We start from the raw sequence: 19,007 nt of genomic DNA, 5'->3' as shown, positions 1-19,007 counted from the left end.
TGTCTACAGAATCCCGACTACCGGCATCCCGATGGTAAGTAATAGGGGGATAGTTGGGTTTAGGGTTAGGTACTAGGGGGAGGGTTAGGGTTAGGCTGTGGGGGGGGGGAGTGTTAGGTTGTGGGGGGGTGGGTTAGGCTGTGGGGGGAGGGTATGGCTGTAGGTTAGGCTACAGGGGGGTGGGTTAGGCTGTGGTGAGAGAGGGTTACGCTTTGGGAAAGGTGGGTTAGGGTTAGGACACCTATCTACTTGTGTCGGGATTCTGGCTGTCGGGATGCCACTGTCGGTACTCTAACCAATGGCATACTGACCACCGGGATCCTGTACACAACCCATCAACAGTATGTCTCTACACACTCTCTCACGTGACTGATGGGCTACAACATAAAGGAGCACAAAGATGGCTAATAACATTCTGTAATTATTTGCCAGCATGTTTCTGTTGTAATATTGTACAATGAACAGGAAAACTGGGGTTAGGTTTGTAGTAGTTTATGGTGTTAATCAGGGCTATTTTTCTGGAAAAATAGGTTCAGGAAATGTGGGTAGAGCTAATGGGGGTGGAGCTATAGAAAAACTATTTAGAAAAGAAGACACTCAAAAGGGACTTTAAAATAAAACTTATCTTATGGAAAATACATTTTGGCCCAGGACATTACGTCATAGTTAATGAGAGGTTCAGGAACTGAGGGCCTGATTCAGACCCGCTCGCGAGCACATGGCGCTCACAAGCGGGTCGATGTTTGGCCCCTGCGCATGCGCCGCCTCCGGAGTACGCATGAGCAAGCCCCAGCCAGCGACGGCAGCTCCATCGCTCCGGGGCTCACTACAAAACGGGGCGGCTGTCGATGTTGATCAACAGCTTGCCACGTTTTGTAGGCGGGTAGGGGGGATGGATGAAAAAACAGAGGCGTTCCCAAAGGAACACCTGCCATTTGTGAGCGTCCCTACTGACATCACTCGTGATGTCATTAGTGAACTTCCGGCTATATTAGAGCTGGAAGTCCACTCGGCATTGCGAGTGCTGAGACCCTACTATAGGGTCTCCTCGCAATGTCGATGGTCATGATAATCGTGACCATCTCCTGCCCGCTCGCACTAGTTGTGGGTGGGCACCCACAGTTTAGCAAGCGGACAGGAAACAAAAAATTACTCCCCACCCTGATTCAGAGCGAGCACCTCTGAATCAGGCCCTGAGTTCCTACTTGTTCCTACTGAAAAATAGCCCTGGTGTTAATACTGTGTTGTGTTTTGTGTTTATATAGCCTATCTGTTTATCTATGCTATGGATTTATGAGCAAGATTGTGTTAACAGTACAGATGAGCCGCTCGGTTTTGCCTCAGATCTTTCCCGCCAGTGTCACTGATTTCACAGCCAGGAATACAAGTAGAGCCAATGGACGGGGTAATAGAATTCATTGTCATGTGACATAGAGGTTGCCATCTTTCTTATTATTTGTGTATACCATCTCTTTATTAGTAGTTATACGGTATAGGCAGGATACTTTTCTAATCATTGACCTGTTCTCAGACCCTTTAAGATACTAAGGACTAAAACACTGAATGACTGGTCCATTTAATAGTAAATGGACCAGGCATATGCTGTTTCACCTCAGCTGCCCCCATTCTGTCTTTTCCCCTCACCTTCCCATCCCCACTGTGTCCCGCCCCCCTTCCCCTTATACCTACCCCCTGTTCCCGTTCCTCTCCTCTGGTTGGTCTGTCCCGTTGCTGTTTAGAGGTTGGCTCGTACGTCGGCTCTCACTGTGCAGGTTGTAGACGAGACAGACCTTAGCCGATTATTATATAGATATTTAACTTCTTGCAGGTTTACTATGGAAATTTACATAAGTAACAAATGCAAGAGTAGTGCTGTACTTAGCCTAGGAATGGACTTAGTGGACTGTGAATTAACATATACTATAATGCTATAATGTATTGTTGGTGAGTTTATTGGAGTATGTCCTCTTAATCCTTCACTGGGGCAGTCTATTGTTAACACTTGTGGACAGATTGTGTGTCAGCTGAACCCTGGGGACCACATATGACTGGAAAGGGTTCATCTGGGAATGTTCTCTTACTCAAGGAAACCGGACCACCTAGTAACAGCATTAGATGACCCATTGTTCCTGGAGAGGACCCTACTAGATTGTGTCACACAGCATAGGGACAGACGAGATGGGCCAAGTGGTTCTTATCTGTCGTCAAATTCTATGTTTCTATGAAAAGGAGGAGAAGGGAACCATAATTGTAATTACCGTGCTTTGAGCAAGCCTTTATTTGAACAATCCAGTAACATCATCTAGAACTAACATTCACTCTCTGGCAGGGCTGTTTAAGAGATTGTAGAGTCCTACATTGGAAAAGATTAAAAGTTCTGGCTTCTACTAGGTATCAGTGGGGCATAGCGACTATCAGTACAAATATCCAGCACCAGAGATATTCTCTGGGATTCTTGAGATTATCCAGTGAGCATAGATCATCACAGAAGGGCACCTGCTGTCATCATTCAGCTCGGTCTAACAAGATGCGACAGAGGTTCCAACATATGGAAGTTGGGATCACGCTATATCGCTAAGCTGATGGAACTGTGTGGTGCTAAGTGCTCTTGGGGTGAATGGACACTGCATGGTATTTCTGTAAGAGATGTGCAGTTCAGTTGCTGTAAAGGTAGAAACCATGGTGAGCTATGATGACAGTAAGGGTGAAGTTATGGAAACATGACCTGGGGGACAAAAATGTAGAGATGAGTGGTTCAGTTCTACTCGGTTCCATTCAGATCAGACAAATGGCATCTTATTAGCTATCTGTCTCTCATGTTTTTTGGATATCCAATAAAATAAATCTGAACTTGCGCTAATTTGGTGAAAACGAGTAGAACCGAACCGTGCATCTCTACAAAACTGTAATTCCACACTTGATTATCAGTCTATATGGAGAGGCTAATCCATAACTTGGTTATGAATAGTTGGCTTGACAAACCTAACTCTATACATGTTCATTTTAGTACTGACTTGTTGGGACCCTGCACTAACAATCAACATAATTAGAATAACTTATTTGGTGCAATGTATCTTTAAATGTAGGACTTTACCATGTACTAAGTGAACATGTCATGCTTGTTGCTGTTAAACATTATATTGATCTGAAGTCTCTGCTTGTAAGAATCCATTATGTCTCTGTAGGATTCCTCTAGGTCTTTGCAACAAGCAATTGTCTCTTAGTGATTTATTTTAATCCATGAGAGAAAAGGAATAACTTTTTTATGTAAATGATACTTACGGTACACTACCTGCTTTGGCTAGCCACCAAAACTTGGGTTTCGTCAATTAGCTTCCATATGACAACATCACAAAGCTTGGTTTGTATTACATTTTTGCCTTGCTGTTATGCCTTAAAAAGGGGATGTAGTTACCATCCCAGTGGTCGGGATGCCATCAGCAGTCAGAATCCCAGTGCTAGATCCCGAAAGCTGGTATCCTGACGTATTAGGGTTAGGTTTAGGGTTAGGGTTAGTTACTAGGGGGAGGGTTAGGCAGTGGTGGGGAGGGTTAGAGTTAGGCTGCGAAAAAGGTTAGGGTTAGGAGGAGGGTTAGGGTTAGGTCACTTACCTAATTGGTTCGGGATTCTGACTGTCGGGATCCAGTACCCAACCCCTTGAAAAGCATTAGATGCAGAATAGGTATAGCCAGCAGTTCCCCAAATATACCTTTATCTGGTGTATTCTTTTTATCCTGTACTGTGCCAATATATAATATATGACATGAGAATCTTTCTCAGCATATCATAAAAGATTCAGTTGTGCTAAACTAATTTAATCTACTTTATTAAGTGTAATTTGTAAAAAGCAAACATTTCTCATTTTGTCAAATATTTGATCAAATTACTCTACGAATCACAACATTTCTTCATGAGACTCATCATTGCAATTTGTTCAACTTTTTCATTGAAATAAAACTGAGTTGTTTTTTTTCAGCTGTTAGCACTTGCATTCGGCACTAGAGAATTCTGGGAAGAGCAGGGGGTATACACTTTGCTAATTACTTGTGGCGCATTGAGTATCACATAGGAGCTTCACTGGAAACATTTGTTTTGAAAAAGACACACATCTCAGCTATGATAGCATTTGATAAGAAGGCGGCTACTCCCCAGGAGTTTAGTGATAGAACTAATAGTCAGGCGAATGAACCTAAAATATAAGTTGATCCTCAGGGTGCCCTTTGGAGATGGGGTGAGTTTCCTGTTCCACAGAAACCCCCCAGGAGCTAAAACTGAATGCATTAGCTTTCTGTCATACAGAAGCTCCGGGCACTGCACTTGGCAATGAGCAGATGGGAGGGGTTCTGGACTATAGATAGACAGTAAAAAGGTTGGCAAAGTCTAGATAAACACCAGATGTTAGAGGGTCAGTACTGTAGGTCGACTGGGACAAGAGGTCGATGGGGGCAAAAGGTCAACACACTAAAGGTTGACATGTAAGAAGTTCAACAGGTACAAATGGTCATCAGTGTCAAAAGGTTGACACAAAAAATGGTCGACTCGTGATTTTTTGGGGTGTTTTTAGGTCAAGGCACTTACCGTAGGGTTAGGATTAGGCACTTACCCTGACAGTTAGGATTAGGCAATTACCCCAATGATTAGGGTTAGGCATTTACCTGAGGGTTAGTGTTAGGCACTAGAAGGGACGGTTAGGGTCAGGCACCTACCTGATGGTTAGGGTTAGGCACCAAGTGGAGGGTTAGGGTGATGATTAGGGCTAGACAACAAAAAAATCATGTGTCGACCATTTTTGTGTTGACCTTTTGACCCTGTCGACCATTTGTACCTGCCAAACTTCTAACATGTCTCCCTTTAGTGCATTGACCTTTTGACCCTGTCTACCTTTTGTCCAAATCGACCTATTGACTGTCTAACATCTGGAGTCTATCTAGACACTGTCAACCTTTGTACTTTCTATCTCTTAATCCACACCCTATGGGAGGCAGACAGCAGCAGAACAGACCAATCATCTGACAAATGTCTTCTCTATATCATCAGATGGCATAAGAAAGTTTTAGACTGGGGGGCCAGAATATAATTTTGTTTTGGCACCCCAAATTGCCGATTGCTGCCATCTCATTTTATGTACCTCATCGTTGATTTACAAACATACTATATTTTATGTATTGTATTATTTGTTACTTTATTTAACCTAGGGCATAAAAGGTGAAATTAAGTAACAAATATTATCATACATTTATAAACAGTATGTTTTATGTGTAACAGAAAGACTTATGGGGATATGTATCAAGTCTTGGAGCGATATACAGTGAAGATATTGTATGATGCTCACAGTGAGCATCATACAATATAGAGAGCAATCTTATGTCTTCCTTACAATACAGAAAACATGCTAGATGCAACCATACAATACAGAGTGCATCCTAGTGTCAGTTCTACAATACAGAGATTATTTTTGTGACCGCCATAAATTTCAAGGGCATGAAAATATTTTATTTCTGTTATAAATCACACTAAGGGGTACATTTACTAAGCTCCGTGTTTTGCCAGTGTTTGTCTGAGATTAAACATGGGTAGGAACGATTTCTATAAGAAATTTGGGAATTTACTAAGCTCCCGTGTTTGTCAGGATCATGTTTTCCAAAGGTGTATGTGATCATTCCTACCCATGTTTAATCCCTGTGTTTCCCTATCTTAACAATCCCGAACAAGCAGCCTGCATATATCAGTGAGATGCGTGCAGACTGCTTGTGCGTACTAAAAAATTTATTAAAGGGTTAATTGTTTAAATAAAAATGATGTGGGGTTCCCCCCCAAAGCATAACCAGCTCCGGGCTCCTGAGCCAGTCCTGGTTCTAAAAATACGAGGGACAAAACGTGTCGGGGTCCCCCATATTTTATGAACCAGCAGTGGGTTCTGAGAGCCAGTCCTGGGTTTAAAAATACAGGGAGAATATGGCGTGGGTGCCCCCTTATTTTTAAAACCAGCCGGGGTGTGCTTTTTAGAAATCTGATCACACTACGCACCTCAATGTTTGCCCATGTTTCAGCCAGCCCCCCATCTTACAACTAATGTTAGGACACTATGACTGATATGAGGCGCAGTCTAATGGCCATGAGGGAAAGCAGTGGTCTAGCTGCTCTGGCCTGGCTGGAAATTAGAATGAAATAGAGAATATTACACATGTGAAAGGTCTTGTTACCTTACTTATTGAACCACCCTCATTAGGGGATGTAGTCAGCATCGAGATCCCGGCTCCTGAATCCCGACCGCCGGCATCCTGAAAGTAAGCATCAGGGTTGGGGGAGGGTTAGGTTTAGGCTTAGACACTAGGGGGAGGGTTATGGTTAGGGTGCGGGGAGGGGAGGGGAGGGGGAGGTTAGGTTTAGGCTTAGACACTAGGGGGAGAGTTATGGTTAGGGTGCGGGGAGGGGAGGGGAGGGGAGGGGGAGGTTAGGTTTAGGCACCAGGGGGGTTAGAGTAGTGGTAAGGGTTAGTGGTAGGATACTTACCTAATGGTGTCGGGATTCTGACCGACTGCATCCCAACCGCCCGGATCCCATACCCAATCCCTCATAAGTATTGATTATTCTTGATTTTACTAAATTGCATATATATCCTTAGTGTTTATTAGTGTTTATTAGCTCCTACAGTTTATACGTTTATATATGGGAGGACAAACTGTAATTCAAACAGCCGTTGCTGTGCTTACTTGAAGGTATAAAAGGCACCAAAAGTAAAAAAGAACAAATAATTTGGGTTCCCTTAGTAAATTGGGTAAATTAATGAGACTTTTGTGTATATATCTCGATGTACTCCATTTTTTTAAATTTGCCTTTCAATAAGGTTTAAACGTGCTTTAAAATGTGTTGAACGGTGTGGTCATAACGTTTTCATGTTGGTTTTACTGGTCCTTTAACATCGCCCTCTTGTGGGAATTAATAAACATTACACAGACTGAAACAATTTTTTTAAATATACTGTGTACTCCAAAACAGCCACCTTCTAAATAAAAAAAAGTATCGATTTGTGATTAAATACTATGCACCTAATTAGACCTTAACAACTGAACAAGAAACTTAGCTATTAATTCTTCTTTCTTTGTACTTTGTGTCTGCTGTGAAATAATGCTGCTAGCGCACAGTTCTATACCTGGCACTGTTCCTTTCATGTTACAATATTTCATGCCATCTTTATTCGTGAAAAATCCTATTATAGGATAAGTGAGCAACCTAAACCAAACTTAAATTTGACTTTGCTTATTTTTAAAATAAAGTAACTCCTCTTGGCATAAACCATCTGTCTCATCCAATGGCGGTTGCAGAGGTGGTGCTGCACTTCGATCGGGATGCCGGGCGCCGGTCTACCAGCGTCGGTAAAATAACAGGCGTCTAGATTTAGACGCCTGTCATTTAACCCTCACCGGGATAAAGCAGTCGGGAAGCCAGCCGTCAGACTGGCTTCCCGACTGCATACCGCAGCTGCAGCCCCAACTCTGGAGCCACCACTGGTCTCACCCGTTTTCTGCAGCGGGACCTGACTTTCTTCCTGCTTATCTGAGAGGTGACTGCATGCTGCTCACTGGTTTGCTGTTTTCGTGGCCTGTGCTGCTGGGCCTGCTGGTATCCTCTTCTCCAGCCCTGCATAGCGTGCCTCCTTCATTGAGCTTGCCCTGCTCACTTCCGGGTGTGATTGGTGTGGTCTGATACGGCAGATCTTCTTCGTCCTGTCTGCTGCTGTTCTCCTATAAAGATTTGTCTTTCTATCCTGTCGGGTGTGCCATGGCTACAGGTTTTGCCTTTGTTATATTCTATGTGCTTCTCTGTTTGTCCTTGGGTGCGCTGGGACGGGACTGCTCCTTTTTTAGACATTCCCACAGGAGGCCGAGGAATGGCTGGATTGAAATTCTGTAGGCCATTATTTTGCCATATGTATTTTCTTATGGCTGATTTTGATCTCTTTTTATATAAATGTATGTATACAAGTTGTTATTCTAAAGGAGAAACCTGCCCTATCTAGTTCAAGGTCTTATTTAGTTGCCCAGTCATTTACATTATGTGTGTATTTAGCTCTTTATCTAAGTCATTAGTTGATGGGATCACCCTACCATATCTTCTTTAAGGCCACATTTATTTAGTTGCCCAAGTTATTTATTTTATGTCTGTTGCCATACCATTTTATCTGAATATTTGTATACAACTCACTATTTTATGGGAGAAACCTACTCTATCTAGATTATGGCCATTTATTTTTTTTGCCCCAGTCATACAGTATATACAATAGTTTTCCTTTATATTGGGGGGGAGGGTTGTTAGTTGTTAGTGTTGTTTAGGTAGATGGGGAATTAGGGCCTGATTCAGAGCCGGACGCTCTGACCAGAGCGCTCACTCTGAATCAGGGCCGTCCTAGTTAAATTTGGAGCGGCCTTTTGGACGCTCGCATAGCTGTGGGTTACCACCCACAGCTTATGCGAGCGTCCATGATGATGGTCGCGATGGTCAAGACCATCACGACCACTGGGCTTGCGACGAGACCCTGCGGTGGGGTCTCGCTGCCGCAAGCCCTGGAGTGATTTTGGCTCTATCAGAACAAAATCACTCCCACTGACATCCCTAGTGATGTCAGTGGGGCCGGACCCAGACGGTAGGCGTTCCCATGGGAACGCCTCCGTCTGGGCAGCCACGCCCTGGCACACCCACCAAAGGGGGCGTGCTGTCACTCACCATTGACAGCACGCCCCCTTTGGTGCGAGACACCGAGCGACGGCTTCCCCGTTGTTCGCCGGGTCTCGCGCAAGCGCACGACGGAGCAGCATCCATTGTGCGCATGCGCATTTGGGTAACATCGACCCGCTTGCGAGTGTCCTGCACTCGCGAGTCTGAATGAGACCCTTAGTTTGTTAGATAGTTAGTATAGATTGGGTGGTGTACTGGTGATCCAAGTGTGCCTGGGTTGGGGTTAGGTCTTACAGGGTCAGGGCCGTAACTAGGATAGTGCGACCAGTGCCATGGCACTGCAGGGCAGGGGGCGCTGTTTAGGCCTGCCAATTTTTCTGTTTATTATCAAGCTCACTTGTAGCTTCCTCTTATTTCATCCCCAGCATCTCCTGGCCTTCCCTATCTCTTCCCTGGCCCTTCCCCATGAGGCCATGGCCCTTTTTCAGGTGCACTATCTTATGTCCCTATTAAAAAAATTTTGAAGGGGGGGTGCCAATGCTCTCTCTGGCACAGGGCACCAAAAAATCTTTTCATGGCTCTGTACAGGATGGAGGGATTATTGGGTGGTTTGTTTTGGGTGTATGATTTATTTTGGTGGGTGAAGTTTATTTGTAATTCTAGTATCTCTTTTCTTATAGCGTGTGCTTACTTTCAATGTCCCATTTCTTTTTTCTTACTGTTTCAAGATGCAGGTGTCCGAATGGCGTCTTCCAGTACCTGTACTGTGTTTGTTGGGGATCGTAACTATATCCTGTTTGCTCATTTGTATCCTTCAACATGCTGTTATGCTATATGATGTTGTCAATGACAAATGTATTGTATTCCTTGTCTACCACATTTATTCTGTATTTTTGTTTTGTATGTTTATTCTTTTTTAAATTCAATAAAAAGTACTCAATTTAAAAAAAAAGTAACTCTTCTCACGCTATCAGGTCTCGCTGTATAATTCTGCCAGTTAGTGGTCAGTACTTCTCAGATTGACACCTTGGGGAACGTTAAATGGAGACAAGTAAAGAGTCAATCCACTCTTTTATGCACTGCTTAGTGTATTTAAAGTTCACTATAGTGTCCACAGACTGATTATAGTGTAACCTGCTTAGTCCCCAGTCATGGCAAACACCTCTGAGTATGCTAGTTGGGAGGAGAAGGTCATTGTGTGTATAGATAGATAGATAGATAGATAGATAGATAGATAGATAGATAGATAGATAGATAGATAGATAGATAGATAGATAGATAGATAGATAGAATGATAGATAGATAATGAGATAGATAGATATGAGATAGATAGATAGTTTGATATCAGATAGATAGATAGATTGATATCAGATAGATAGATAGATAGATAGATAGATAGATAGATAGATAGATAGATAGATATGAGATAGATAGATAGATAGATAGATATGAGACAGATAGATAGATAGATAGATAGATAGATAGATAGATAGATAGATAGATAGATAGATAGATATGAGATAGACAGATATGAGATAGATAGATAGATAGATAGATAGATATGAGATAGATAGATAGATAGATAGATAGATAGATAGATAGATAGATAGATATGAGATAGATAGATAGCTAGATATGAGATAGATAGATAGAGAGATAGATAGATAGATAGATAGATAGATAGATAGATAGATAGATAGATATGAGATAGATAGATAGATAGATAGATAGAATGAATTCCTTTTATTTTAAAAAACGCAAAATCTGAAAATCTGGGCAAAAAAGGGGTGGGTATGGGATCCCGATGGTCAAAATGCCAACAGCGGCAATCCTAATGGATTTTGGTAAGTGTTTTAACCCTTACATTACCCCCCCCAACTCACCCCTCCACAGTCTAACACTAACCCACACCTCCCACAGCCTAACCTTGACCATCCTGTCCGGCAGCCTAACCCTAGCCCTCCCCCTAGGGCCTAGCCCTAAACCTCCCCCTAGTGCCTAACCCTAAACCTCCCCCTAGTGTCGGGATTGTGACCATCGGGATGTCGTTGTCCGTATTGTGACCAACGGTATTCTCACGGTCCAGATCCCCCCAAAAAGTGTTTGTTTGTTTTTTATGCAAGAAACTGAACTAAAATCAAATGTGTATATATATATATTTTAAATGCACATCACAAATAAATACTTTGTGGTTCTTTCTTCGGCATTAATATATCTTTCTAAAACAGTGACAGACAGGATTTTATGTATGTAGGTTTTCATAACAACATCTGTACCTGCAAATGAAGATACATCTACAATATGTGGGAGAGATACAGTATGCGAACGAATCATACCATTTTTTAAACAGGAAAACTTACCACATTACGTGAAGGGACTATTTAATTTTTTGTGTGCTGTTTTAGTCTTTGGTGATCACCAGACAATATCTACTAATGGGGCACATCAGGTGAAAGAGGGGACTCAATTTTAAATGTGGGTGATCCCGAAATAATGTAAGCCTTTATGAGCAGATATAACCCCATCCATGGACTCCATTTTTTTTCTGCAGTGTTGGGGAATCAATGTCTGATGCTTGCACTGGTCATCAGATAATTACTTATATGGGGGAACCTAGGGCCTGATTCAGAGCCGCTCGTAAGTGGCCGCTCGTTCGCTCCGAGCGATGTTCGCACATCTGCGCATGCGTATGGGTCATAATGCGCATGCACCAACCAGTCATTGTGGTCAGAAATCGAGTGCTCGCAAAATAGCGAGTGCCTGCTAATTTGAGTGACAGGATGAGGCGTTTGTGGGTGGTAACAGGGGAAGGTGCTTGAAAACGGGGGAGTGGAGATCCGAACGCAGGCGTGGCAAACGGTTAAAACAGGCATTTTAAGGGTGTGCATAATTAACAAAGCAGCGTCATCGACCACGTCACTTGGTTGTTTCTTAGCCTGAACTGTTCGCAAAGACGCCTTTCGATGTACTTGATTAATCAAATAAATAGCAGAGATGACATATGGTGCGAGCGGCCAGGAGGCGTCTTTACAAAATAGCGAGTGCATGTTTCGTTCGCTCGCTCAGACATAGAGGCGTCAACAGACCGCAAAGAGCAAGCGCTCAATTTTAGCCGGCCCCTTTTTCTGAACGAGCGAGCGCAAATAGCGTCCGGCTCTGAATCAGGCCCCTAGTTTGAAAGAGGGGATTAGCTGTTATCTTTATAGATAACAACATTGGGGAGATAAAGGGACTTAAAGTCCCCCATCCCTTCCCTGCCATTATCATTATTTTTGTATTAATTATTAACAAAAATGCCACCATGGCATATGTGTAGAACAATGTAATTTCCCTGCATGATAACGGCTTGTCCTCTTCACCAAACACAGTCTATTAATATTCCCTAACTCTTATGTCACATGATGTCTCTCTTTACTAACTTTATACATCACCACTTTTTATTTACAAGAATATATCTCTTTACTTCACACTTTAGCAACTCAGCACATCCTACCATGTGTCATTTTCCAGGCAGTGTTGGCTGTGTAAGGTACAGCTTTTGGAATGACTTGGGATTCTAGGAGTGCTGCAGACTGTACCTTCACCATAGTGAGCAATAGTGAAGTGCCTCCTGCCTCAGTGATGTCACTGGATCCTAGTGACTTGATAGGCTGCACTTTCCATTGCTTGTAGGTAGTATGTACAGTACTTTCAAGTGTGATTTTGAATCCTACAAAAACACATTTAAAGTATAGAAATTAAATTATACAAGCATCTCCCAACACAAATCATTTAGAACTTCCTTACAATTGACATGTGACTGCGACTGAACAGTGGTATATCAGGTGTTAGCTACTGCTACAGAAAAAAATCATGTTAGGGTGCCATAACTTTTAATAACCTTTTGACTAATAGCTGCAGCTGAATGGTAGTAGCTTAAAACTCACAGTGATACAGCAGCCCTAATGCAGTGTAGCCGCTTCTAGTTCAGCACCACAGAGCAGGACAGCTCCAGCACTAGGAAATTCTGTTCTACTGTAGCTTTTGTCTATAGACAATCATTCTGACTGACAGGTCAGGTAACAAGCCTATATATTGTTGGTCTCTGGGACTCATTCAGAGTTGGGAGCGAAGCAAAAAAAAAAAGGAGCAACTTTGCACCTTGGCAGAACCATGTTGCACTGCAGATTTGAGAGGAGTGCGCCCTAGCTGAACTCTAAATTGCAGCGTATAAAAAGCAGTCCAGTATTTATGGGCTACATGCAAAAGCCCTATCTGGCCTCCAAACAAGTAAAAGTTTATTTTCTGTCCCTCACTTCTGTGCAAAGATCAAAAAGACCTTTGTTTAATGATACAATTTATCTCAGACCTGGCTGATGTTGTTCTACAGACTTTGATACTGTACCATGAATAATGAGTTAAGTGCAGCAACTTGTCATTTCACGAAGTGTGATGTTTTCATAGAGTGTAACAAAGAGATGATTGTCCGATGTACATTACAACCAATAGCTTGGGCTGAAGTGCCCTAAGAAGGGAGTGCTGTAGAGGTATCAGCCTTTCCATAGCCCTCCTCCCCTCCACATCAGTCTTTGTCAGCTCTCAGAAACACATCCTGATAACTAGCTCCTACTATCACACAGAGCGCAGGGAGCAAAGAATGGCAGCGCTTAGGGCTGCTATTCACATCCACACTAAACAGCCAGGGTCTTCTTCCTTCAATGCAAAACTTGGATATATGAGGAGCAAACTAGAAGTCTAGGGGGGCTACTGGTGTTTCAGTTTGCATCCAACATTGCATCTGCCTCTATACTCCAACCTGGTAATGGTGTGCTGTATGTTGCTATAGAGAACATACTTTAAGGATTTTCGGTATAGCTGCTGCTTGGGGGGGGGGGGGGTGGAGATGAGCGAGCATGAGGCAGACACTCTCTACTTCTTCTTAGCATCATGAGAGGCGGAGCTGGTCCCTTCCCTTCTGCAAAGTGAGGAAGGTGGACGGGTTTGTGGAGCTCTAAAGAGACACAGGCAGGCTGACTCTCCCCCCGAGGGGGGGAGCTGGGCGTTAGCTCTTGTGCCAACTGGGAGCGTGCTCTGAGTGGAGTGGAATCTAGTATGATGGTCTCTGGGGTGCCTAGTTTCTTGTGAGCTCTGAGTGGTAGGCGTGATACAGAACAGTTGGGTGCCAGAGTCCATGCGGGTGTGAGTTCAGGGGAGAGATGAGATATGTGTGTGAATTTTGAGGAGTTACCTTTATAAAGGTACAGTAATCAGGGAGTGAGTCAAAGGAAGTGTGGTGAGTCTAGTTGGGGAGTCAGGTGTGAAAAGCCCAGCTATGGGGAGTCAGTGCTGAATAATCCAGTTGGATGTGATTTCAGGAACTCTGTAGTGAAGTCCACAGTGAAAATATCATCTGGATATGATCTCTATAAGGGGGTCAGCTGGGAGGAATCCACTTGTGCGTAATCTTCAGGGAGTCCGGTGCTTGTGAGCTGTGCGCAAAGGAGCGCCAAGTGCAGCCACCTCAGTGCGCAGTCTGATCAGAGGCTGAGCGCCCTCTCTGCCATCCTGGGTGGGGAGGGCTGGAGAGAGACCTAGCAGGGCAGCAAGCTCCTGGGTTCACAAGGATGGTGGTAGGAAATGCCTGGAGACAGGGAGCAGGAGATCTGTATGAAAGCGCTGACACTGGTGGCGGATCTGTGCTATAGTGGGATTGTGGAGAACGAGAACTGCCTGGATTTCATTTACTATCAGAGGGAAAGAGCCAGACCTCGGCTTCCTGACTCAGGTAAATGTAAGCAAGTGCGTGCGTTTCTGCCCGTTCATTTGGGTTCCCTAAGCAGACAGCTTTTATTGTCTTCCTCTCACTGTAATAGTTTTATAATATACGATTATATCTATAAACCAGGTTTAAGCAATGGGTGGCTCTACAGCAGTTGTGGAACTACAAGTCAAAGCCTGACAGGCTAAGATGGAACTTGTAGTGTCTCTTGGTGAGCCGCAGGTGACCTGTCCCTTCTATAAAGCCTCTATATCCCTAATTGAAGTGGAAAAAGGCACAAATAGAACACCCTGTGCCTGATCACCTTGTGGTGTAATCCCGCGGATTCTATTGCTGTCTGTTGTACTTTTTGATGGTTACAATGTATCAGAATGTGTCTTCTGTTTTGCCACTTCTGCATGATATTTTAGGATATTTTTTAGACAGACTACAAAAAAATCTAGAAAAAAAGCTAAAAAAAAACTATGTAATTTGGACAAATCAATTTAAAAAAATCTAGAAAAACAGCTAAAATCATGTAATTTGGACAAATCAATTTAAAAAAATCTAGAAAAACAGCTAAAATCATGTAATTTGGACCTGTTTACATGCAATCCAAAAACCAAGTTCGGTTTTAAAATCGAACTTCTGAACTGACAGCAGATCCCAGTAGGGGCTCAGTTCGACTCACAAAACCAAAGTTATTCCAAGCTGGGACTCAGTTCGACTTGGAACCTCTAAGTTCGGGTGTGTTCATATTTCAAGAAAACCAAAATGCACATTTCTACTATTTATATGTATTTTTAACTCCTGGTAAGCTTTCTTTAATGCTGATAGTCCAAACTATAATGTAAGTGAAAATAGACCTATACACATACTTTCTGGCAAACACTCACATTGCTTTGTTTTGAGTCAATGTACTTGTGTATGGGAGTGTTCATTAAGTTCATAGTACAATGCTATGATAACTTGCCTCAAATGCTTTGTTAAAGCCGAGCACCCAGCACAAGGATTTATCCAACGCTTTTAACAGGCGTTGTTTTTTAGAAGCCCATGTGCACCAGCACTCAGCCTGAAAATAAGTTAGTTTGTAACCCTGCTTTGCCACCCAAAACGTCATGGTATGTGCATTAACTAATTGTTTGTGTTGCTGGATAATCCTGGCATATTTGAAATGAGAAAAAAATCCTTTTTACAAATCTGAGGATCTGAGCTACATTATGTAGTGTAGAGATCCCAATTAATTCAAATTCCACATAGAACATAGTGTGTTTGCATTGGAACAATGCTTAATTTTTCCAACTCAAGAGCAATTATGTATGATTACAATCAGAGCACTGACTAATTAAATTTGACTAATGGGCCCCATACATTAGCGACGGATTGCCGCAATCCCACGATGCTGCCACCCGGCATCGCAGGATCGCAGAAATCCACCATGTTGAATTTCGGCGATATGACGATCGCGATCAAAAACTGATCACAATTGTCAAATCGTGGAAATTTAACATGTGAAATGTCTGCGATCTGGCGACGGATCGCAGAACATCGATGGTGGGAGGTCAGCGATTCCACCCGGAAACGCCGGCATTTCCCATCACATCACAACAAACAGTCGCTGATGTATGGGCACCTTAGTTAAAAAAAAGTGACTGGGAGAAATTGTCTCAATGGAATGCAGTCTAATGTAGTTAATAGTCGTAGAGACAACTTTTCCAGTTAACTTAAATATCCCTTGAAGTTAAACACTACTAAGGTAATCACAGATATCTCACAACATTACACAGATTCTCCATTTAATCTGTAGCTATTATTCTCTGTTTACTGGAATGGAAGTCAGTGGTCACTGATTATGCATTTATCTTATAGGTCTGTGGTATTAATGATACTTATGCTCAGAGGCGATCAAGCTGCTTTTACTGCTAGGATCAATGATCCCAGTATTTTTTATCCATTGAAACTGTGACCACAGTACAGAGCACCAGCCCACTTGCACCTTGCTGAATGCTAGTGGATATATCCTTATAGACATATATTGGTTGAACAAGCTGAAGTGACTACAGCTCTCCTTATCTGTCTTATCTTTAGAACGGAGGTAGTTGAAATCCCACCCCTTTAGAATATGACCTCTTGGCAGCAGAGACTGTGTTCTTCATGTATCTTGTACACTTCATGTCTTGTATTTGGATGAGATCAAATACATTCAGAATTTTATTACAATGCCTGGCAGTCCCTAGTAAATGAGTATCCTTATGTTGCCATATAGTATCCATGGAGAATCAGGGGCAGCATTGTGACTATATTTGTCATGAAAACAAAGTTAGGGTTTCAAAGGACAGTAATGGTGTCAACAATGCCGACATGGTTATATGTTATATAAGGAATTTTAACCATGTCGGCAGTATAACTTTGAACTTGATTGTAAAGCATCAAGTTTAAAGTTATAATGCTGACAAGGTTAAAATTCTTTAAATAACAGTAAAACCATGTCGGCATTCTCCCATCTACATTTTGTCTGTCTACAGCAGAGGTGGGCAATAAGCGGCCCTCCAGCTCTTGTTGAACTACAAATCCCAGCATGTCTTGCAACAGTTTTAGCATGGCCAAATAGCAAAACCGCGGCAGAGCATGCTGGGATGTGTAGCTCTACCACAGCTGGGGGGGAGCACCTATTGTCCATCCATAGTCTACAGTTTAACTGTCGACCAAATGACTACTTCCTGCACAATTTACGAGAAGTAGTCATGTAGTCATTTGGTCGACAGTTGTACTGTTAATAAGCAGGATGACCAGTTTTTGTGGATGACATTTTATCCAAAAAGTTTAAAGTTGCTGTTTTATTATGTGAAAAAATAACAGTTTAAGGGGCCTATATATCCAAAAATAATATTTGTTGGTAACTCCTGAAAATTGATGTTTATGGGGGTACCCTCAATTATTAAGGAACTCTTGGATGTACCATGGAGGGACTGCAATATCTGCTGTGGGCAGCCCCCAGCCGCTATCCCGTTGTAGCCTGTGGACTACATTCACAAAATTTATCAGGAGAGGGACCAGTAGGATCCCTCACCGCTGCTGCCTGCTCGCACCTGCGCTGCCAGATGTCAACGCATGCACAGCTGCCCGATGAAGAAACTAAAGTGATCGCATCTGCGATCACTTCACTTCTACTGATCGCCAGAATTAGCTCCTATTAGAACCCCTGTATATGTACGCAAAGGTCTGTGCTTATGGTCCTATCATAAACACTTATCTTGTGCCAGGGGTCAAGCACCTGCAACAAGTAAACCTCTTGCCAGACATATCTAGAGTTGATTCTATTCTGGTGGTGCCATAGTTATGATAACACATGCTTATTGTACTTGTCCAGGTGTGACAGTGTATCCAACTCTACATGAGCTCCCTTGTGCATTGCTGGATTGCAGTTCTGGACATACATACTGTAAATACTATATATATATTTTTTCTTTCCTGGGCATATAAAGAAAATCATCCACTACTTCTCCAAAGCCACAATTAACACTGGCAGGTATGGCCTCATCTGTGTTGCTTGGACTACTGCAACCTCCTCCTGCTAGCTGACCTATCTACTTCCAATTTTCATCTCTGTAATCTATTCTCCAGTTCGTGTAAAAATCTTCTGGGTGGCTCAGCTGAGACAATTGGGGCTGGGATGTGGTAGGGCTACAGTATCATTTGAGATAATTCAAGTCCTTTGCTATTTCTGGATTCCCTTTTCACCAGATTTTTCGACATATTGTATCATCAAATAATTACTTATTTAAACATAATAATAATGATCAGAGAATATAGCTTTCTTTTATACAGCGACAAATACCCTAGCACACACAATATTTATTGGGGGATGCCATAATATCTTTTGAAGTCTATTTTAATTTTGTACAAACTTGGGCGACATGCAGCACTTCTGTATAAGCAGAACTGCATCTATTGGTTCACCAACTGCACTTTAGGCTGCATGTCTATAGCCCGTTGTCCTGGAAACAACCTCGTGAAGGGAGTAGCAAGTGAGTGCTCCAGAAAATGCCCTGGGATGATTCCAGCCTCCTAAACCTTTAGGACTTCCCCCTTATTCATTCGAATTTTTCCCTTAAAATACTGTCTCCCCGCCCAACAAGGGCCGCTGCATGAGTCTTGGTGCCTTAGGCAAGGATTCAGAATTACCACCCCTCCTCAACCCAAGACCAACATTACTACTTCCTTCATGTGTCCCATACAGCCTGCCAGCTTCTATCTCACATACACTCTGCCCAGCAGCTTTTCCCTGACATGCCATTCTGCACACTAGCTCGTCCCTCACATACGCATCTGCCCTCCAACATTTCCCTCACATGTCCTTATGCCCATTATTACTTTCCCCTCTGCTTGTTGCTTACATATCATATTGCTCCAACCAAAAACCATATATAAAGCAAATAATATAACTTTGTTAGATAAATTTCTATGGAATCGGTTTGACATACCGCCGCACCTAAGCCCTGCAGATGAAATACCGATGCCGGAAGTCCAGCAGATGAAGATCCCGACGGTGCCTGGTAAGTATCCTAACCCTCCCCTCTCCCCACCTAACCCT

The 19,007-nt window shown here is 42.8% G+C and overlaps 1 protein-coding gene across 1 annotated transcript in view; it reads left to right on the top strand.

The window, feature by feature from the left end:
* Positions 1 to 13,616: 13,616 nt before the first annotated feature.
* Positions 13,617 to 19,007, top strand: part of SYT9 (synaptotagmin 9) — a 188,593-nt gene continuing 183,202 nt past the window's right edge. Inside the window, exon 1 of the mRNA XM_088449003.1 lies at positions 13,617 to 14,440. Within this exon, the coding sequence (XP_088305129.1) occupies positions 14,293 to 14,440 (148 nt within the window). The 5' untranslated portion in view covers positions 13,617 to 14,292. The remainder of the gene's footprint in view (positions 14,441 to 19,007) is intronic.

The sequence above is a fragment of the Taudactylus pleione genome, unplaced genomic scaffold, assembly GCF_031769625.1.
Source record: "Taudactylus pleione unplaced genomic scaffold, aTauple2 ptg000475l, whole genome shotgun sequence".
Lineage (NCBI taxonomy): Eukaryota > Metazoa > Chordata > Amphibia > Anura > Myobatrachidae > Taudactylus > Taudactylus pleione.
This window is presented reverse-complemented; position numbering and strand designations above follow the sequence as displayed.